The following is a 22,549-nucleotide window of genomic DNA, read 5'->3' on the forward strand; positions in this document are numbered from 1 at the left end:
GAACCTCTCAATTCATGGGCAGCCACAACTTGCCAAAAATAAGCAGATGGAGAAAACATGCACAAGCTCAAGTGAAAGCCTCAGGAAACAAGCCCATTCAGTCGAGACGGCTGCGGTCCGCTCCCTCAAAGGAGCTCATGGCCTCACCAGCCCTATACTGACTCCACAAACAGGGGGAGTCTCGTCAGTTCCGGAGACACATTCCAGGCCTCCCAAATGCAGAAGATGCAGGAAGACCCTGAAGGTTTAACCCAAGTGGGCTCTTTTCTATAGGAGACTCAGCTGGTGCCCCCGGAAGGAAGAAAAACGACACACACAGCAGTTCCCAGCTGTCCCACGAGCTCCCTCCCTATATTCAGGAGCGCTCCAGGAGGCCAGGGCTGGAGGGAATCCCAGTCACCATCTTACCATTCCCTTGGAAAGCAAGAGGAAGACAGACAGCCAAGGTCAGTGGTTCAAGATCCAGTCTTCATTACAAGCCAGGCCTTGGGACGCCCTACCAATGTCTTTTTTTTCTTTTATTGTGTTACATTCCAATTACGCAGTACCTCCCACATATTTAAAAAAAACAAAAAGTACATAAAATCCACTGAACTTTTGCCTATCCTAAAATTCATCTAATTCATACTCGGTAGGAGCTATCATCTCACTTTGGCAGAGAGGGAAACTGAGGCACAGGGCACCCCAGAGCACATACTCTTGAGCTACAAATCTGGATCTGGAGTCCAGGTGCCCTCACGGTGGCCAGGGACTACCAGCCCCTTCCCACCCTGGACACACAAGCCTCTCCTCCTCCAAGAGGAGATTCCCCATTTCTTAAACCCAACTTGGCCTTGATGACCTGAGCTGGTACAAAGGACGTGCTGGGACTTGCGGCTAAGCCCTAAGAAGCCCTGCAGCTTCCGCCTAGGACTCTCGGAACACACCCTCTGGGGGGATGCCAAGCACCATCTTAAATCCAACTACTTTGGGACTAGCTAGAGGCAGGAAGACAGTCAGCCATTGCCACCAGGATGCCAGATGTGGGAGTGAAGATTCTGGAACCTTCCAGACCAAGGGACACACCAGTTGCATCCCACCAAATGACCTCAGTCTAGGCCACAAAGAGTAAACTCACCCAGGGGGGGCCTGCCCTAATCTCTGACCCACAAACCTCCTCGGCCATGGTCAGGGGCACCCAGGACCCCATGTCAGGACAGCCAGCCTGCAGGCACCTGGCAGCCCCTCCCTCAACTCCCCCCACGAGAAGCTCCCCTGCGAGGAGGCCTCCCCCTATTGCCCACCATGTCCCTCACACCCAAGTGGGTTAAGAGCCACCCTTGCTCACACGCTACAGGCCAGACCCTCACTGGTCCTCGCCACATGATCCCCCCCATGGCTGGCTGCGGAGTCCGTTCCCCACCGGGGCTGGGGCCCCACACTTCTTCCTCTCGCCCCACGGTCCAGCTCCGGACAGGACAGCCAATAGGGGCTGAACACGTGTAAGTGCCTCTCCACGGCAGGGGCCGAGAGACTGTTAGACCCACTGACACTTCATGGCTCCAAGCAAAGCAACACGTCACCTGAAATCAGCGTTTCTCCACCATTGGCCCCACGGACAGTTGGTACTGGATTATGCACAGTACGGGCTGTCCTGTGCATTGTAGGAGGTTTGGAAACATCCGTGGCCTGGATCTATGTGATGCCAGGAACAGACGCCCCATCCCCAATGATGACAATTAAAATTATCTCCAAGCATTGCTACAGGCTCCTGGTTGTGGTGGGGCGTTGCGCGTCGGGGAGGGGAAGATCACCCTGGAGAGAACCACTCCCTGCTTTAGATAGCAGGACCCATGTGTGTCTACTAAGACCCTGGCCTCCGTGAGCGGCAGGGCGGGGGGGAGTTGTGGGATACCTGTCCACAAGTCAAACACCATCTGCCAAGGTCTCCAAAGCCACCTGCCCATGCTCCCTCATGCTAGCCAGCAGGCATCCCAGTAACCTGCATGGTCCTGCTAACTAGCAGCCTTGACGGGACACTGTGGCCTGGGTCCCCCTCGGGAGGTCACCCTTACAACAGCGGGCTGGAAACTGGGCCCTGAGAGGCCTCATCAAGGACCTAGAGGCTTGCTCTGAGTGGGCAGGGAGCACAGTTACTAAGCTCTTTCCCCCAGAACTGGCTTTCTCAGTTTCTTTACCAAGAACACAGCCATCTCACACAGGACGGCCGGAGCACATTTCAAAATGCCAATGGGATTGCGTCGTCTGCAAACCCTTCGGTGGACCCCCGCTGCCCTCCAGAAAAAGTCCAAACACGTGAGCAAGACTTTGCCACCCGCAGACAAGCTGGACACCAGTCGTTAGCAGCAAGAATGGCGAACATACCGCAGAGGTTCCCGCTGCGTGAGTGCCGAGCCCGTGCCACACACCATCTTGAAGCCATCTGACAGATCATTAACTCATCTATTCATTCCCAGCCGTAACCCTGCTGGGTGGACACCAGCAGCATTCCTTTTCTAGAGACGAGAGAATTAAATCTCAGAAAGCAGATGGAGCTCGCCCACGGCCACACAGCCATGCTCCTCACACAGTGCTCCCCGTCAAACCCCGTGCTGCTTGCACATCGTGCAACACAGCCGGCTCGGTGAGGATCGGAAGCTAATTGCGTCCGCATCTTCAGTACCTAGGACAGTGCCCGGCAGAGCCCACGCTCAGCTGCTGAAGGAAGGAGAGCAGGATGCGTGGAAGTCTCAGCAGCAGCATACACCAAGCCCAGCTAATTACCAGGACCACTGGGGAGAGGATTAAAACACTGAATCCCCAACCACCTGGTGAATGACAGCCATCTTCAAACTCTCCAGGGAGAAGACAGAACTGCATTTATTTAACTGAAAGTGGAGAGCTACAGGACACGGATTTCAGGAGCCAAAATCCCACGTCACGCCCCTTACAATGAGCTTCAGGAGAAGGTTCTGGTAGCTTGTGCTTTTAAAAGCCCCCCGGGCATTTCTGATTGTCAGTCAAGCTTGGGACCCACTGCCCCCTCTCAGCATGGTACTCCTGCCTTTACCCTGCAGGCCCCACCCCCACCCCAGCTTCAACAGGGTTCCGGGCCACTTGGGAGGTCAAGTGCAGCCAAATGCAAGCAAACTCAGGAGGAAAGTCGGATGCTCACTCACAAGGGCATTTTCAAAGCCGGGTTTTGGGCTCTGTGCCACCCGAGACCTGCTTGGCTCCAAAGCTAGGAGAAGCCTTTGGGAAAGCTGTTTCATCGGACTCATGACAAGAAGTCGAATGGAGAAAAATGCCAGGCTAGCAGAGTCCATCTCTGAATGCCCAAGTTCAGAATCCACTGCAGCAGGGCTTCAAGCTTGGGAACAGGGACCTCACGGGTGATGGGGGCGGGGGGGGGCGGTGCTGCCAAACTGCCCTTTGACTCAGAAATAACACTTCTAGGAAGCTGTCCTTCAGGGGCGCCCAGGTCAGAGAAAGAAAAGCATGCGAGAATGACCCCCACACATGGCTGGTGGGAACGCCAAATGCTGTAACCCCCTTGGAAACAGTCTGGCAGTTCCTAAAATAATTAAACATAGTTACCATATGACCCAGCAGTTACACTCCCAGGCATATGCCCAAGAGAAATGAAAACATACACCCACAGGAAGATTTACACACACGAAGGCTCTCAGCCACAGGATTCACAGTTGCCACAAAGTAGCAGCAACCCAAAGTCCATGGGTGGGCAGGAAATCCACACAATGGGGTACGGCTTAACCGCACAGAGGAATGATGTCCCGACACGCACCCCGGCATGGATGGACCCTGGGAACATCACGCCAAGGGAGTGACGCCAGACACTATAGGCCTCGTATTACAGAATTCCATTTGTAGGGAACGTCCAGAACAGGACATTCTACGGAGACAGAATGTGGACTCGGGGTTACTTAGGGCAAGGGAGGCGGATGAGAGCCGCCAGGGGCAGGGTTTCTTTCTGAGGTGATGAAAAGGTCCTAAAATTGATGGAGGTGGTTGATTGCACAGACCTGTGAATATACTAAAACCCACTGAATTGATCATTTTCAGTGGCTGAATTGTGGGGAATGTGAATTCTATCTCAACAGCACTATTATCAAAAAAGGGGGGGGAGGCGGGGGAGAATGCAAGCATGGCAGCAGCAGCTAATAGCAAAAGACCAGAAATAAACTCCATGTCCATCTCCGGGGGCTCAGACCCTTAGGAGCAGTCAGACGCCATGTGGCCGCAAAAGAATCAGGTAGACTCATGTATGGATCAGAACACCTCCAAATAATCATTAGAAAAAGAAACCAAGGCACAGAAGTTTAAGTAGTAGGGACCCATCCTGCAAAAAAAAAAAAAAAAAAAAAAAAAGGCAACCTGCACAGGACCCAAGCACAGAATACTCTGGAAGACAGAGAGCTTGGTAATGAGCTCGCCCCTGGGGCACAGGGTGGGGCTGGGGAGGAGAGATCTGTATTAATGAATTGTTTGATTTCTTCTCCCCAATGTGTATTTTAATTTTTCAATTGCACTGATGTTTTAAAGGAGTCCATTTAAAAGAAAAGGCAAATTAAAGCAAGTCTGCAACTGAAAATTGCTTAAGCCTTCTTACTTCGTTTGTTTAAAAAAAAAAAAAGGCTTAGAAACTTTAGGAACTGAGCGAATTGCCCAATCTAAGGCGGGTGGGGACAGAAGACCCCGCCCCAAGGACCAGAACTTCATTTAAAAGCTACAGAACCCTCAGTGACAGTCTCTGCCCACCCAGAGCGAAGGCCCCTGGTTCTGTGGTTCTTGGTAAAACCAAACAGGCATGTGGCTCGCAAGGCCTCAGTCTCTGCAGCTCTGTCCCTGGGCCGGGAGGAGGGCAGAGCGCTTGACCAGCAGCAGAAACTAAAGGGTCCGCAGTGCCGTCCAGCAGGGCGCACATCCTGCCAGCCCAGGTGAGCCACCGCAATGTCACTTCCAAGCTGGCCCATGCAAGCCTCTGTCGCTTCACCAGGGTGTTTCTGGCTGAACTACCCCCACCCGCTCTAAACCCCAGCGGAGAAGACCCAGGCAGAACGGCCACCCGTGCATTTCCAGAAGGAGGAGAGAAGGTGTGGAGCCAGCACGCGCAGACGGGCCGGGGCTCCAGGGCGACTCACAGAAACCCTCGATCTTGTCGGCGGTCTTGCTCCAGGCCACCTGGCGGGTCTCCATGATGACTTGGACGGTCCTCCGCTCCGGGGTGGACTTGCGGAAGCTGAACACCGTCATCACCGTGCCCAGCTCCAGCGCCCTCTTGATCTGACTCTTCTCGTGCTCGGGGAGGGTGTCCACGTTGGCCGGGGCAGTCATTGTCGGCGGAGGCGGGGGTGGGAGCAGTGAGGAAAGAGGATGCTGCAAGGGCAGAATGAAGGAGTAAGTTGGGTTTTGTTAACTGGGTCGGGAGGACAAGTTAACAGTCGAAATCCTGTCTCATGCCCATCAGCATGAGTTTTACAAGGAGGTTCTGGTGGCGGGGAATCGTGGACCCTTCAGACTGCCCGTCTAGGACACGGAGGTTTAAATAGAAGTGGAGATGGGGGAGGACCTCCCTGGCCTCAGAGACCGAACTGTTATCCTGACTTTGAATAACCAAATCACCCCAGCCTGGCAGTGACCCCTACCGTCCTACACGCTTCCACACTGTCAAAGATTTGAATAGACAAAGCAGCCCAGTCGGGCCCCAGCCCCCCCACCGCCACCCCGCCCCAGCATCCTTTTCTGTTCTGTCTAGACTCTCTCCTCAGCATCCCCTTACTTCCTAAGTGAAGTTGGGAACAGAAAAAAAATAATACTAAGCCACACCAGAATGTGTCTGTGAAGACCTCTGCAAGGAAACAGAGCCAAAAGGAGAGAAAATGTCAGGGCCTGGCAGCCCCAAGTTCGAGGCCTGGTGTGTGGCCCTGGGTCGGCTGCGTGACCTCCATAAGTCTCAGCTGCATCCCTTCTATAACAGGCTGTTGGGATGGCGAGGGGCACCCCGCATTCTGCTCAGTGTACAATAAACATTCTGGAGCAACACTCGGGCACACAGAGAGACGCCAGACCCCAAATCCTGCAGCCAACCCTGTCTGGCCATACTCACACCCACATCCAAACCATCAGCAAATGCAACCCATCTTCCCGGCTCCCGGGCTCCTCCCTGGATCTCACACCTGGATTGCTCTCATCGCCCAGCTGGTCTCCTGTTTCTGCCCCAGCCCCCACCATCCAGTGCAGATCGGGAGCCAGGTGGAGGGCACGTTTTGAACAAGATGAAATCCCGTCAACCCCTCTGACCAGTGTGCTGCCATGGTGGCCTGAGCACTGGCTCTGGAACCCCCCACTCTGCAGAGGGGAGCCCAAGGGAAGACGTTCTAGACCCTCCCCTGCCCCGGAACCTTATTTCCTTGGAAAGGGGAAGACAGACCTCCAAGGTTCTTGGAAGGATTAAACTGGATAGTATATCTTGGGGCCCTTCAAACAGTGATGCAAAGTCAGGGATCCCCAGATTTAGCTACGGCTACTACTGCCATCAATTGTTCCCTGCATCTTGTCTCCTCCCCACTTCCCCCCGCAAATCCCACAGGATTAGGAGCCCACAGCGTTACTCTGTAGAGAGGCAGGTGTTCAGCCAAGGTCATGCAAGCCTTCCCTCTGGATCTGCCTTTGGAAAGCCTCCTGCCAAGCTGCTCATAATGAGGGCCTCAGTTCCCTCATCTATAAAATGGGGATAATACCAGTCTCAAGGGGGGCACTGAAAAGACTGAAAGCTACAACAGAAGTTCAGTCCCAGCCTCTGGCAGGACCTCAGGTAACAGTCATCCAGCCGTTGTTCAACAGGATGAGTGTCCCCCTGTGCCGGGAACGGAGCTGGGAACTGGCATTCAAATGAGAGAGAGTGGGGAGTGGCCCAGGCCCTGCCCTTTGTCCCCTCCTCGCTCCCACTCAGGCCTGTCGCCAAAGGCACCTTCCGCAGGTGTCTGGCAGCTGGAGATAAAACCATGATTTCCACCTGCTCTCTCCCCACTTGGAATCACACCTGTCAGCTCAACCCCTACTTCGGTCAGAGGAAGCTTCTGGGAGGAGAGAATATCTGAATCCAATCCTCTTAAAAGGTGAAGCAGGAGGGAACAGTGTTCTCATCAGAGGAACGGGCTTAAGCAAAGGCCCAGCACGCTGCAGGCCTCCTAGGCTGGGCCACAGACTCGGAGATGAGCCTCCTGCCTCATCGCCCCGTCGTCCAGTCAAGCCTGTGAACAAGGTACTCGTGACCAGTCTCCTCCTGGTGAACCAGCTGTTTACCGGCTTTCCCCAGGGGGCTAGCACCTGCTATACCTGGTTTATCTCATTAAACTCAACGAGAATGAGCAGAGGTGAAAACCCAAACCCTGAGAGGGGAAATTACGTATCAAGGTCACACAGGAACCTGGCAGCACCGGGATGAGAACCCTGCTCTGAATCCCACGTCCCCGCTCATTCAGCATCTGACCTCTGGAACTCAGAATTCTGCAGCAGAATCTGGCCCGAAAGGAACTAGTTTGGCCCTCCCACCCCTCTCAAGAGAGTATGAAGGCCTTGTCCAAGGTCACGCAGCTGGAAAGCGGCAGGAAGAGGATCTGCACCTGTTCCCAGCTCTGCAGCTCCCCACTGGGCTGACCACTCCCCAGCCATGTGCCCCTGGAGTTCCCTCCTCGGTCTCCAGGCCAACGTACAGCAGGGCATAAACAGGGGACACGTACCCTCTCACAACACCTCCACCCCGGTTAAACTTGCCTGCCCGGAGGCACAGGGACCCTCAGTTCTTTCTGACTCTGGCTCTGGGAAGGCCTTGGACATAACCTTCCCCAAGATTCTGGTTACTTCCACTCAGAAGCCCAGTGGATTGGCCCAACTATCAACATCAAGTCTCTCCTGTTGCCTCTCGCCAAGAAAGAGGTCCTCATGGCCACAAGATCCTTGCAGTCAACCAAAAAATCCAGCCAGCTCCTGACTCACGCTTCCAGAGTCTGATGCTTCAGCAACGAAGGCAAGGAAGTGTCCAAGGCCTTCTCCCCAAGGGAGGGCACTAGCCATCATAGGCAATTTCCATTTTGCTTTTGCTGAAAGAAAGAAAGAGAAAGGAAGGAAGAAATGAAACAAACAAACAAACAAACAAACAAAAAGGGAGAAAGACAGGGAGAGAGGAAAGAAAGGGCTTTGAAATCCCTTGTTTGGTCCTGTTTCTCATCCTCCTTGGCTAACTTTGCAAAATGACTTATGGTGTCCGAGATTTAATAAGAGGTTTTGCCATTTCTACTTGTCATGTTCTTCTTGAAATACTTTTGGGCTACCAGGACCCAGAACCAGGAAGCAGGGACGTTTTCTCCTCCTTGGTGTACGTTAGCCCCATACAGGGGTGCATAAGAAATCCCACAGAACAATCCTCTGTTAAACTCTGCACAGTCACATTGCGGGGAGGTAGCTGACCCCCCCCCCCCCAGCAGCTCAAAGGAAGGTGGGGACGGCTGCGTCTCCCCCGACCCTGCAGCAGGAGGTTTTTGCTGGAAGAACAGCCAGTGTCAACCATTGTAGGGAGGAAGGAGAATGAGTGTTGTCTGTTGTTGTTGTTGTTGTTGTTTTTAAGGGGGCGACCTGTGATCATCAAACCGTGAAACATGCGAATGCTTTGATCAGCAGTCACCTAGGTGCAGAAACACAAAAATGTTCGCAGAAGCATTATTTGTAACAGAAAAGACCACCACTGGCAGGGAGGTCCCTTACAGAACTCATGGGACATGCACACTAAAGAGGGCTCAGCAGCTATCAGATAGCAGGAAAATTTCCAAGCAATGGAATCCTGAAAGATTCACAAAAGAGATGAAAGAAGAGTGGCAAACCTGGATGCATCACAGAATTAGGTTTTTTCAAAGGCTGCGCGGGTATAAATCTAGCGAAAGTGGTTACTTTCAGAGGAGGGGAGGGGAGAGACGAGGTCTTGACTTTTTATTAATTTAAGTGGTAACATACAGATGAGCTTTTCGTTCTTGGGTTTTTACTGTTTTCTAAATTAAGAAAGGTTCTGAAGTTTTCTTGCTTGCAATTTCTCACCAACTCCACCCAGCAAAAGGGCTATTCATGGGGTCCCCACGTTGCCTCTTCTAGACAAGAGTGACACGCTCAAGGTGCAGGGGAAGCATGTAGGAGGGGAGAAGAGAGGTGGGGATGGCCGGACTGGCTTGGGGAGGCGGCAGCAGCATTAGGCAGTTTCTGTATCCATGAAGCCTGAACCGGTATACACAAGGCACACACACCTTTGCAGCAGGCGAAGTGCCTGGGCCCGGCATGGGGCCCCCCAATCCGCCTCTCTCTGCAAAACTGTAGCTAAGGATGATGGCCAAGGCCAAGCAAGGCCCTTAGCCAGGGAGGGTCAATAACTGGTCAGGGCACCCTTTTCATAGATGGGCCCCAATTCTAAAATTCAAAAGCCGTGGAATGCAGCTTTGAGTAGCCCCAGTATCCTGGGTAAGGAACTGAGGCACCGAGAGGTTTCTTCAACGTGCCCAGGGTCACACAGCTGGAACTGACATTCAAATTAAGTTGATTAACAAGGCCACCTGTGCCCTTGTGCCACGTCACCCCCCTCAACCCAGCAGACTTTTTCAGTCCGTTTTAAGACCAGAGCGCTCGAAGAGCCCCTCCCCATTCTCCACCAGACTCCAGGCGCCAACCCTTGTTAAAAAGAGCCGTTTTCCCTCAAATGCTTCCGCGATGGGGCGGGATGACCTCGTTGGGATTCCAAACCAGAACCAGGAAAACGCACAAACACATATAATTATGCACACAACTGTGGGGTGGGAGCGGGAATCGCGAATCCCCTACGCTCTGCCAGTCTCTTCTGGGCGAGGGCTGCGCCGGCCGGGGTATCACCCAGCCACCCACCCACCCGCCCGCACCCACCCACCTGCGTGGTACCCGGCAGTGCCGGGGGCGCGCCGGGCCGCCCGCAGTCAGCGAGCCCCGGGCACCGACGTGGCGGGGAAACACAGCCAGACCCCGCGCGGGGCCTCGCGGCCACCGGAGCCTTGAACGCCGACGCCAGCGCGACCCACCCGCCCGCGAGCGGCGCCGCCTCCTCCGGGTTCCCATTCAAAGCCGGGGCGTCCGCCCGCACGGAGCGCCGAGATGGCGCCGCTCCCGGTGAGGAAGTGGCCGGCGGCCAGGCCCCGACCCCCGCCTGCGCCGCCCGGCCCGGGGCACAGCAGGCAGGGGGCCCCCGACGGCGCGCCCCGCTCCTGCCCGCGCCCCGCGGCGCTCCTCCACTCGGAGCGCGGGTCCCCCCCGCGCACCCCGGGCGCCCGCGCGCGCTCCCCCCCAGCCGGGCCGCTCACCTGGCCGTGCCCCCGCCGCGGGTCCCGGCTCCGGGCACTCCCTGCGGCGCGCGCCCTCCAACGCGGCCGCCGCGACTTCTGCTTCGGCCGCTGCCGCGCGCCACGTGACTCCTGGGGGCCGCCCCGCGCGCCCCGGCCCGCCCCCGGCGCCCCGAGGCCGCCCTGCCCCGCCCGCCGCGCCGCGCACCCCGGGCCCCTCGTATGCGGCCCGGGGAGGAAACTGAGGCCGCGGGCGTGGGCCGGGCGGGGGGGTCGGGGTGGGGACGAGCTGCCCGAGGCCGCTGGCGAGGGAGGGCGAGCACCCGCAGGCGCCGGCGTAGCATTTATGCGGCGCCTCCCGCGTCCAGGTGCTGCGCGTGCAATAAAGAAACTGATGGTCTCCTGGACACCGCCGTTCGCGGGCCGGAGTTTGAAGTCGTCACCGAGGCTGCGCTGGTGTCCGACCACCTCCTGCTACCGGGGCCAAACCACTTCAGTACGCCCAGCCTCAGTTTCCCCATCTGTCAGGCGGATCGGAGCAGCGCTGCCCCCCAAAGTTTGTTGTGAGGAAGGGGAACTGGGAACCCATCTCCCCGTTCCCAGTAAGTTTTTTTTGTTTTTTGTTTTTTGTTTTTTGGACAGAGAGAGATCACAAGTAGGCAGAGAGGCAGGCAGAGAGAGAGGAGGAAACAGGCTCCCTGCTGAGCAGAGAGCCCGATGCGGGACTCGATCCCAGGACCCCGAGACCACGACCCGAGCCGAAGGCAGCGGCCCAACCCACCGAGCCACCCAGGCGCCCCCCCAGTAAGATTTGTTTTTAATGGCTCCCCTGTGAGCTAAGCACACAAGGAGATCGCTAGACGCCTACTTGGGCTGCTTAGTTGGCGGCTCTTTTCCATTCTTGCGTTTCCCGAAATCATGTTATTCCAACTTTTCGCGTGCACCTTTGACGCGGGTGTCTCCGTGGTGATTCAAGCCAGCCTGTGGGTCGCCTACAGAGCCCTCAGAGCGTTTTTTGAAACTCTGAATGTTGCCTCGACTGCGAATGTTCTAAGAGAAGCCACAGGACACATTCACCAACCTCAAAAATCCATAGAATTCTTTCTTTCCCTGCCCCATCTCGGGAGTGTACCGGTGACTAGGCTCCAAGGACCCCTTACTGCCCTGTTTTCTAAAGAGATCTTTGAAAGGCTTCTTAAAACGTTAGCCACTTGGAATGATGGGGTCGATTTCCAAGAAAAATAATACCTAACTGTAGGTTAAATTTCTTTGCCTTTTTTTTTTTTTTTTTTGTAAATACTCCCAACTTAATATATTACTTCCATCAACCTTTTTAACACTTTTATTTTGGTACCTTTTACTTAGACCATGTGCAGGATACCTTTGTGCAACCATATATGTATACATTCTACTATTCCAAAATCTGCTTGTATAGGGAAGCGTCTTGAATCTCTTGCTGACGAGAGGACACTGTGTGCAATCAGAAGTTTTGGAGATCACTCCTGGCAGCCTTGGCTCCTAACCTCTGTCCAAACAGATGCTAATTCTGGCTGGAGCTTTCTCTGGTCCCTGGGGTCAGGCAAGGAAAGAAGAACATGTAGTCCACGCTTATAACCTGCAGGCGTAAGCCTACAGCATCTTGGCAGCTCAAATATCTGAGTGAGAAGATGGGCCCAGTAGAGGGCGGTTTGCTTCTTCATATTTTTTTCTTTGCTGTTCTTCTTTGCCTCGTTGTTCATCTTCACGTGCACAGCTAAAGGCGTCTGCTGCAGTGAACAGGAGTCGCTGGGGTTCCTCATCTCCCTTTCCTAAACTTCAGCTCGTTTGCTCAAAATAATTGGGACATTAGCCCCTCCCCACCCCGCTGCCTTCTGGGAGGACTCCAATACAAAGCGACATTTTTCTTCCAAAGCACAGTAGGTACCGGGAGAAGCCACCCTCTCAAAGAAAAAAAAAAAAAAAAAAAAAGAGGACCCTTCACAGGGAGGACCCGAGGGTATCAAGTCAATGGGGTCTGGAGGCAGGATTTGAACACTGGTCTGTCTGGTGCCGGCACCCACGGGCTCATAGCCCCACTGCCCATCAAACATTACCAGGCCTTCAGGCAGGGAGAAGTAAAGCTGTAACCACACCACACAGATTCACAAATGGGTCAGGAAGTGACCTCAAAGGGTGGAGGGAACTTTCTTTTCCTTTTCATATAAAAAGAAAGAAGGGGGAAGGAGGAATAACCTGAAAAAAATGGTCTTTTCATCAAAATTGCCTTAATTTTTATCCTGTGCTCCCCGCCAGTGCTCAGAAGGTACTTGTTTTTTTACCCCCATAACCCTCTTCCATTGGCTAACTGCCATGGTGCCCTGGACCATTAGGCCCTTGGTGTTTCTGTTTCCCCCTCTGCAAAATGGGCATAATAGCCCAACCTGCCTCCCCAGGGGGTGGTGAGGATTAAATGGGACAAGCTTCATCAGGCATCCTGCTTCAACTGTCAGAGCTGTTTTTAATGTTGTCCTTGGAAAGAAGAAGAGCCCTGTGGTGTAGCAGGAAAGTGTGGACTTGAAGAACAGGGAGACCTAGATTCAGGCCATTTTCTTAGCTGTGTGAACTTACGCTGGTCATTCACCCTCTCTGAGCCTCCAGTTTCCCCAACATTCTGTCGTTTGGGATGTCCAAAATAGGCAAATCTATAGGGACAGAAAGTAGACTAGTGAGTGGTTGCCTAGGACTGAGGGCATGTAAGTACTGGAAGGTGATGACTGAGGGGTACAGGGTTCCCCTTTGATGAGAAAGTTCAAAAATTGTAAAGGTGTTGGAACAGAACTGTGAATATACCCAAAGCCATTGCACTGTACCTTTTAGGAGGCCGGATTGTGTATGTAAGACATATCTCAATAAAGTTGTTTAAAAAAAAAAATCTACCTTAAAAAGTTGTTTAAAGAATTCAAGGTAGTGGGTAACACAGAGCCCAGCAAAACACAGCTTTCGATAAGTAACAGCCTCTCACTGTTACCTGTTACGTGGTGGGCCTTCCGAACCTGGCCCCTTCTCCCCAGGCCCCAGTAAAGCCCCTCGCCCTTCTGGCCTCCCCCTCCTCCCCCAGAGCCAAAAATGAGCAGAAAACCCAAGAGCCTTTGCGTTTGGTTTCCTTTCCCGACATTGTTCAGAGACGTGCATGTCCCCTGGGGACAAGCCCAGTCCCAGCTGCTGGCGGGCAGGCCTCTGTGAGAGGAAGTACCACCCAGGGCCGCCTTCAGACCTCGTCAGGGTTAGGCCAGGCCTGGCAGCCGGGGGAGGCGGGGGGTGGGGGTGGGGAGAGCCTCTGCTATTTTCTTTCTCCGTTTTATTGAGGTATGACTGTTCTACAAGAAGCTGCCCACAATTAACGTGTACAAGCTGGTAAGTTTGGCTACGTGTATACGTGTGTAACCATCACCACAACCAAGGTAACAAACCTATCCAAGTCCTCCACATGCTTCCCTGTGTCCCTTTGTCACTGTAGTTGCTTTGGGTGTTCTACTGTGTGCGTGGGTGGGTGGTGAGGAGGCTTCTGGGCCCTCAACACATGTCACGACGTGCAGTCCGTTACTGTCAACTGTAGACACCATGTTGCACAGCAGAGCTCTAGGATTTACTCAGCTTGGGGGACAGAAAGTTTACAACCATTGAGCACCTCCCCCTGCCCCTCTCCTCCCGGCTCCTGGCAACTGCCATTCTAGTCTCTGAGTCTAGAAGCTTGAGTCCCTTGGGTGTCACACAGGAGAGGGGTCATGCCACGGCTGTCCTCGGACGGGCTCACCTGGCTTAGCACGAAGTCCTCCAGGTCCGTCCACGTCGCTGCAAATGGTAGGATTTCCTGCCTTTTATTTATTTATTTGTTTGTTTGTTTATTTTTAAATTTCCTGCCTTTTAAAATTTTATTTTTTTTTTTAAAGATTTATTTATTTGACAGAGAGAGATCACAAGTAGGCGGAGAGGCAGGCAGAGAGAGAGAGAGGAGGAAGCAGGCTCCCTGCTGAGCAGAGAGCCCGATGCGGGACTCGATCCCAGGACCCTGAGATCATGACCTGAGCTGAAGGCAGCGGCTTAACCCACTGAGCCACCCAGGCACCCTAAAATTTTATTTTACTTTATTTATTTATTTTTGGGGGGATTTCCTACTTTTTAAAGGCAGAAAAACCGCCTTGGGTACAGATGCCATTTCCTCCACTGCGTATCTCTGGACATGCACATGGTCTCTGCATCTCGGGTGGTGTGATTCTTGCTGAGGGAATGCAGATTCTCTTCCCGACCCTGTCTTCCGGTTTGGGGGATACAGATACTGGAAGTGGGACCGCTGGGTCACGTGGTGGTTCTGCTTTTCATTTTGTGAGGAACCACTTCGCTGTCTTCCACAGCGGAACTCCGGTGTGCGTTCCCACCCAGAGGGCACGAGGGTTGCCCTGTCTCCGCATCCTCTCCAACACCCGTCACCTTTTTTTTTTTTTTCATACCAGGTGCTCTGGCAGGTGTGAGGGGCATCTCGTCTGCATTTTGATTTGCATTTCCCTGGTGACCAGTGGTGTGGGGCGTCTTTTCACATACCTTCACTGCCCTTCTGTATGTCCTCTTTGGAGAACTGTCTATTCAGTTCCTTTGCCCCCTTTCAAATCAGGTCGTTTGTCTCATTGCTAGAGTTGTAGGAGTTGGCTGCCTAAACTGAGGCTAGTTGGGAAGGGTCTCCAGTCCCCTGGCTTTTCTTTGGGCTTCTCAAGCCTCAGGTTCCTGCTGGGGCTCATTTATTCATTCAACAAACACTTGCTGAGTTCCCTCCAGGAGCCAGGCACTGCTGGGCTCCAGGAAGACAACAGTCATCATCAAAGTCCAACCCCGTGAGCGCATATTATAGATTGGGGAGGGGGGCCTAGGGCCAGGGTGGGAGGGCTCCAGAGTGAGACCGAGCGATTTCTGAAGCCCAGTTCCGCCCCTCACAGTCTGCATGGCTCCGCACACAGCTGCCAGGCTCTGTGGGGCTCAGGCTCCTCATCAGTGTTAGGTTTACTGTGGAGGAGCAAGTCAGCTAATGCGTATCCAAGTCCTGGACACACTGTCGATGACACACTGTCCCCGCTGGGCTTAGAGCTGGCTGAGCAGCGCCTTCCCCCAGGCCCTCAGCCTCATGTAAAATCAAGACAGTTAAAACCAAAGCAAGTGTGGAGGGGCGGCTGAATATACGGGATGTGGAGGCGGACAGGCCTGGCTGGGAATCCGGGCTCCGCCACTTTCTTACCTTGCGTCCCCAGGGGAAGTGACTTAGTGTCCCTGAGTCTGTTTCTCGAGGAGGACAAAAGGCCCTACCTCTAACGGCTGGCGCATGCGTCTGGATGTGTTCGGCTCCCACAAAAAGGCTGTCTTCCATCTGATGTCGCTGGAAGCCCAGGAGGGACTGGGGGACGGGCACCGAGTGGTCAGAAGTTCAAGGACATCAACAGGATGAAGATTCTTTCCAAAGCGGACACTCCTGCCAGCCAGGCCAGAAAGGGGGAAAGCAAGAAAGAAGGAACGCCCCCCCCCCCCAGCCCGCAGCGCGCTTTCTCTCCGTTACCCTTCACCGGCGCGAGGCCCAGTCCGTCTCCGCTCCTGCTCAAGGAATGGGATCCCGCATCTGCCTGGATGCTGGACGCCGTGTGGGGCTGCCCGAAGTGTGAAGCAAAACAGGGTCACTGGTGGGGGTACAATGTCATGGGCGTAGCCTGCGGGGTCCCAAAGCTCCTTGAGGCAGCCAGAGAAGGCTCACCTGAGGACGGAGGTTCCCTTCTGGTCCCTTCACAGGCCAGCAAGCCCCCAACCCGGTCCTTACTCATTCAACAAACACAGAGCCCTTGCTTGACACCGGACCCTACAGAAGAGTGGGTGGGTGGCATACACATACCGTGTGCTGGGCACTTTAAGCCAACAGAAATGCATTCTCCCACGGTTCTGGGCCCCAAGTGTGAAGTCCAAGTTTAGGGGACAGCGCTGTCCATGCCTCTGTCCTCAGTGCTGGCGGCTGCGGGCCATCTCGGGCGTTTCTTTTTTTTTTTTAAAGATTTTATTTATTTATTTGACAGAGAGAAATTACAAGTACACTGAGAGGCAGGCAGAGAGAGAGAGAGAAGGAAGCAGGCTCCCTGCTGAGCAGAGAGCCCGATGCGGGACTCGATCCCAGGACCCTGAGATCATGACCTGAGCCGAAGGTAGCGGCTTAACCCACTGAGCCACCCAGGCGCCCCACGGGCGTTTCTTGATCGGCGGCTGCATGCCTCCCTCTCTGCTCTGTCTGCAGTGATGTTCTTCCCTGTGTCCGGGTCTCGAACCTCTCTCCTTGCTCCAGTGAGGACACACACCAGTCACTGGATATAAGGTGCTCTAAATTCCGGATGATCTCATCTTGAGAACCTTAATTACATCTGCAAAGACCCTATTTCCAACTAAGGTCAGATTTACAGGGAGGGGTGTCTGGGCAGCTCAGTCAGTTAAGTGTCTGACTGGATTTTGGCTCAGGTCATGATCTCAGGGTCGAGGGACTGAGCCCCATGTGGGGCTCCATGCTGAGAACAGAGTCCGGTTGAAATTCTCTCCTTCTCCCTCTGCCCCTTCCCTGCTCTTTCTCTCTCTCAGATAAGTAAATTAACCTTTAAAAAAAAACAATTAGGGCACCTGGGTGGCTCAGTGGGTGAAGCCTCTGCCTTCGGCTCAGGTCGTGATCCCAGGGTCGTGGGATCGAGCCCCACATCGGGCTCTCTGCTCAGCGGGGAGCCTGCTTCCCTCTCTGCTGCCTCTCTGCCTCTTGTGATCTCCCTGTCAAATAAATAAATAAAATATTTAAAAAGAATTCACAGGTAAAGAGGGGTAGGACTTAGATCTTTTGGGCAGGTTGTGGTTCAACCCACTAGCCCTGTACTGGTAATAGGGGAACCCCTTCAGCATTTGAGGGAGTGTCAGCAAGAAGAGATTTACCACCAGAGAATGATAAGAGCTGGGTTAAAGGGAGAAACCAAGGGGCTGGGAAGACTTCTCAGAGGAAGTGACCTCAGAACTGTGTCTTGAGGGATGCAGGAGAGCTTTCCAAGAGCACCAGAGAGAGAGAGAGAGAGAAGCTTTGCTACAAACCAGGCTGGTTGGTCAAAGTCGATCAATGCCCTTGAAGTCACAGTAGTGGTTCTCTTTGCCTGGGACGGGGCCGAAGGAAGGGTTCCGGGGGCTGTGATAGTCTCCCTTTCGATCCTGTAGCTGCAAGGAGCAGCCACTGGATAAAAATGAGCCTTACACCTACCACTTGTGCAACTTTATGCATATCTCAGTAAAAAATAAACATTTTAAAAAGGCTGCTGTATGTGTTAACAGGTCATGTCTGACTTGTTCCGCGTTCCATGTTTTCTAAATATTCTTTACTGAGCACATCTTAGTTATACTAGAAAACTGTTTGAAAATTACGCCTGGGGTCGCCTGGATGGCTCAGTTGGTTTATTGTCTGGCTTTGTCTCAAGTCATGATTCCAAGGTCCTGGGATTGAGCCCAATGTCAGATGGGAGCCTGCTTCTCCCTCTGCCTGAAATAAATAAATAAAATTTAAAAAAGAAAGAAAGAGAGAGAGAAAGAAAGAGGGGCTCCTGGGTGGCTCAGTGGGTTAAAGCCTCTGGGATCGAGCCCCACATTGGGCTCTCTGCTTAGCAGGGAGCCTGCTTCCCCCTCTCTCTCTGCCTCTCTGCCTACTTGTGATCTCTGTCAGATATATAAATACAATCTTAAAAAAAAAAAAGAAAGAAAGAAAAGAAAAGAAAAGAAAATCAAGGCTGTCAGCATTCAGCAGAGTGGATACTTCGGAAGGTGGTAATGAGAGGTAAGCTGAGGGGGGCCCTGGAGGTGCCCCACGTTCTGTTTCTTTAGGAGACGTTGGCCACACTGACGTGTTCTGTACATGAAAACGCACTAAACAAAGTGAACTCATTGTATGCTTCTATTACGCGCGCTTTTCTGCATTAAGTTATGCATCAATAAAAATTTTAAAATATAAGATAGCTTAGGAGTGGGAAGGAATCATTTAAAATCTTTGTGGTTAACCCAAATCAGTAACATTTATTTAATACCTGCCTTGTGCCAGAACCCTACATTCGGTAAATATATTTAGTCCTTGCAACAGAGTTGGGAAGCTCGATCATTTTTGTGTCCATTTTACAGAAAAGGTTTGGAGGTACGAGATGAACTGCGGGGCTGGACTTCACAGCCCAGTGCCGATGAGGTCCGGAGCCCCACTCCCACCGTGGACTCCTGCCTCCCCCAGGGAGTTCTCAGGGAGGTGTGAGATGGCACCCTGAGATGCTGGGCCTACTGAATCTGAACCCTGGGGATCTGCATTTTTACAACCCCCCAACCGCACCCCACAATTCTTTTGTACTCTCCAATATGGGCACCAATGCCTTCCACTGAAACAACAGAGAAAGAAACATTTGAGGAGCCTCTGCAGAGATGAAAAGCAGTCCGGGCACTTTGGGCAGATATACAGAGGTATAAGCCATAAAGGTAAGGAGGCTTTCCTAGCAGATTCCAGGAAGACCACCTCCTAGTGAGTTCCTTTGGAAGAGGGGACATTGATTAACCCTCCCCACACAGAATCCAAGACAAATTCTCCTTAAATACCAATTCAGTGGACCACTCGCTCAGCCCACAAGCATTAGTAATTACCTGGTATGTGTCAGTCACTATTCTTGGCTCTGAGGTTCAGAAGAGGAAAGATTCATTCTCTATCAGGAGGTCACCTGACAGAGAATAAATTTTACCTACCTGAGCTAGTTAAAACAAACAAACAAAAAAAAAAGGATACACACCTGTTAAAATGGCTAAAGACCACAGACAATACCCAGCATTGGAAAATAGCCGGGCAGTGTCTTTTTTTTTTTTTTTTTAAGATTTTATTTATTTATTTGACAGACAGAGATCACAAGTAGGCAGAGAGGCAGGCAGAGAGAGATGAGGGGGAAGCAGGCTCCCTGCTGAGCAGAGAGCCCCATGTGGGGCTTGATTCTAGGACTCTGGTATCATGACCTGAGGCAAAGGCAGAGGCTTAACCCCCTGAACCACCCAGGCGCCCCAGCTGGGCAGTTTCTTAAAAAGGTGCACATACACCGGTCAGAGGATCCAGCAGATCCCACATCTAGGTATGGACCCAAGAGCGATGGAAGCCCGTGTCCATGCACAACCCTGCATGCCGGTGTCCGTAGCAGCTTTATTCATGGTCCCTGAAAATAGGAAATGGGACCCCAATTGCCTTCGTGAAAAGATAAACGAGCGTGCACACACCGAGATGGTCCGCGTCCGTCAGAGGCAATAAACAGGCGGGCAGACGCCAAAGGGGAAGCTCAGATGCGTTATGCTAAGTGAGAGACCAGAATGGAAACGCCACGACAGTGAGATTCCACTGATGCGACATTCTAGAAGACGCAAAACCACAGAGACCGAAAATAGATCACTGGTTGCCTGGGGCTGGGGGTTGACTAGGAAAGAGCACAAAGGAATGGCCAGGGGGCCTGGGGGCGGGGGGGAGGGGGAGGTGATGGATTGTTTTATAGTTTGCTTGTAGCGAGATTGTGCAACTCTATGAATTTGCCAAAACGCATAGACTGTACACCCAAAAGGGTGAATTTTACTGAGTGTAAATCACATTTTACTTAAAAAAAATTATAATAATACAGATGATCAGGCCAAGGGTGGGGGGCTGAGGGAGAAGGAGGAATCGATGCCGGTCTGGGAGAAGAGGGTCGCGAAGGCTCCCTGAAAGCAGGGAGTCTCTTCTGAGGCCGGGGAGAGGCGAGAGCCGTCTGCTGAGTGGGGACAGGAGAGGGCGGGTGACAGACAGCAGGGGCGGCCCAGATGACGTGCTCTGGGTAGGGTGTAGTTCTGCTGGAGCGAAGGGTGGACATGACCCAAAGGAAGGCAGAGCTTGACTCCCACAGGCCCTGCTGAGCTTGTGGGCAGTGGGGAGCCACCGAAGGTGTTAGAACAGAAGCATGATTGGGAGGATTTCAGGCTTGGACCATCCTCTGGGGAGGGTGGGTTGAGAGAGCCAGGCTGAAGGCAGGACCACCGGTCCAGATACTCTTTCCCCGTGGCTGTGCCTTCTTGGCACCAACATTCTGCGGCTCAGACATTAACCAAACGCTTGCCATGTGCCAGGCACAGTTACAGGAGCTGGGGACAGACCAAAAATCCCCGTGGCTCTTCCATTCTAATGGGGAAGCCAGACCATGAACAAGGAAACAGATTACCAAGGTCATCCCAGAGGACAGGGAGTCCTGTGCCGAAGCAGACGATGTAATGCTGGAAGGGAGAGGGAACATAGATAATAAGACAGTCCCCTTGGCCTCTCGGAGGTGACATCTGAGGACAACCTGAGGAGGAGGAAGAGCCCTAAGTGAGGGAGAGGGACCTTCTCAGGCGCCTGCAAAGAACCCAAGAGGGGGACCCGATCGCTTTGGCAGGGCACACAGTGGATGCAGAATCCCAAAAGCCATCAAGTGGGGTACAGCCACACCTCCCAGGGGTCTCTTCTAGCAGAAGATGGACAGAGCCCTCCCCAACGAGTGGCTGCCTCTCCTGCCTGTGCCCCACATCTTCCATATTTTGGGGGAAGGACAGTCTATGGCCCCAAGAGTGGAGAGAAGAGCCGAAACCCCTAAGGGTGGTTCTCCTCCTGGTTCTAAAGGTCACAGCTGTTGCCACTGTAAACAGTGTTCCTGTTGACAGAATCACAGTGGCTCTGGAGACAGGGAGACTGAGGACACACCTGGAAAAGCAAATCTGGACTTTTTGAACTTAAAAAACAACAACAACAAAAACCACTGAGCAAGACAACAACTTGGGTGTCTGGTGACTCACCTGTTGTTCAATCCTTCCTCCCTGTCTCCCGGTCACCCAGGGCTGGCCCTGCTGGGCTCACTCCCTGTGTGTCACCTCCCTCAGCCACACAGCAGCGCCCACAGTCCTTCCCTGACTGAACCCTGGCATCAGGTCAGAACTGGGCTGCCCACCAGCCAGCCAGACTACTGACTTGTAAGGGACCGCACCGTCACCGACAAAGTGACTGCTGCCACAGAGTTCTGTTCATCGGGTGACTTCAAACCAGAGAAATTTATTCTGTCACAGTTCAGCGGGGCAGAAGTCCCCAGTCAAGGCGTCAGCAGGGTTGTTCTCCCTGGAGGCTCTGAGGGACAACCTGGTCCACGCCTCTGTCCTCATGTCCACCCGTAACCCTCAGTGTCCCTTGATGGGTGGGCCCATCCCTCTGATCTGTGCCTTTCTTGTCACAAGCCATTCTCCCTGTGTCTCCCTGGGTGGGGGAGGGAGGGTGTCTTCTTTTCACAAGGACACCAGTCACTGGCTTTAGGACTCATTCTAACCCACTATGACATCCTAACTTGCTGGACAAAACCCCTAGATCCAATATGGTGACATTTTGAGGTTCCCGGTATTGTGGGAATACACAACGTGTATTGTGGGCGGTCACTATTCAAACCAGGACATGAGGTCATCAACAAGACAGAGCACACTGGGCTCGCCGCGCGGGCCACTTAACGAACGGGAAACACCACAGAGCTCAGCTAGAGGCTGGAAAGGTAACTGCCAAGGGTGAAGACGGGCGCCCACAGGACCCCACAGGCCTGGCGGATCATCGGTGGTGACTCAATGGCCCCACCATTGAGGGTGTCCATTCAAAAGCCAGCCATGGGAGACTGGGTTTTCCGAAGATACCCCTACCTGCCCAGAACATCTACTCACCTACACTGTGATGTGGACGTTCCTCCGTGGAACCTGGCCTGTCTTTGTAACTTTGTGTGACTGCTCCCTAGAATATGCCAGAAGGGATGACGCATGACAGCTTCTGCTGGCTCAGGACATACGCCCCAAGCGGACTTAAGGAGGCGAGCGGCCCCGAAGCCATCATGTTGGAGAGACCGCACAGACACTGCACAGAAACAGCGCGCCCCCACTACTCCAGGCCCCTCTGGCCCCAGCCCAGGCACCAGACGCCGGAATGAGGAAGTCTTTGAGATGACCGCAGCCCAAGTCAGCATCTGCCCCCAAGAGTATGGGAGAGCCTGAGCCAGAACTGCCCACCCCTCCCTTATTCCTGACTCTTAGACGCCGCGATAGATGACTGACGTCTGCTGTGGCTTTACGACGAGTTTATT

The 22,549-nt window shown here is 53.4% G+C and overlaps 1 protein-coding gene across 1 annotated transcript in view; it reads right to left on the reverse strand.

Moving 5' to 3' along the window:
- Positions 1-10,455, reverse strand: part of PLCG2 (phospholipase C gamma 2) — a 147,159-nt gene extending 136,704 nt beyond the window's left edge. Inside the window, exons 1-2 of the mRNA XM_059153472.1 lie at positions 10,371-10,455; positions 5,142-5,376 (exon numbers count right to left, since the gene is read on the reverse strand). Coding sequence (XP_059009455.1) covers positions 5,142-5,334 — 193 coding nt within the window. The 5' untranslated portion in view covers positions 5,335-5,376; positions 10,371-10,455. The remainder of the gene's footprint in view (positions 1-5,141; positions 5,377-10,370) is intronic.
- Positions 10,456-22,549: the final 12,094 nt, after the last annotated feature.

This window comes from Mustela lutreola, chromosome 16 (genome assembly GCF_030435805.1).
Source record: "Mustela lutreola isolate mMusLut2 chromosome 16, mMusLut2.pri, whole genome shotgun sequence".
Taxonomy (NCBI): Eukaryota; Metazoa; Chordata; class Mammalia; order Carnivora; family Mustelidae; genus Mustela; species Mustela lutreola.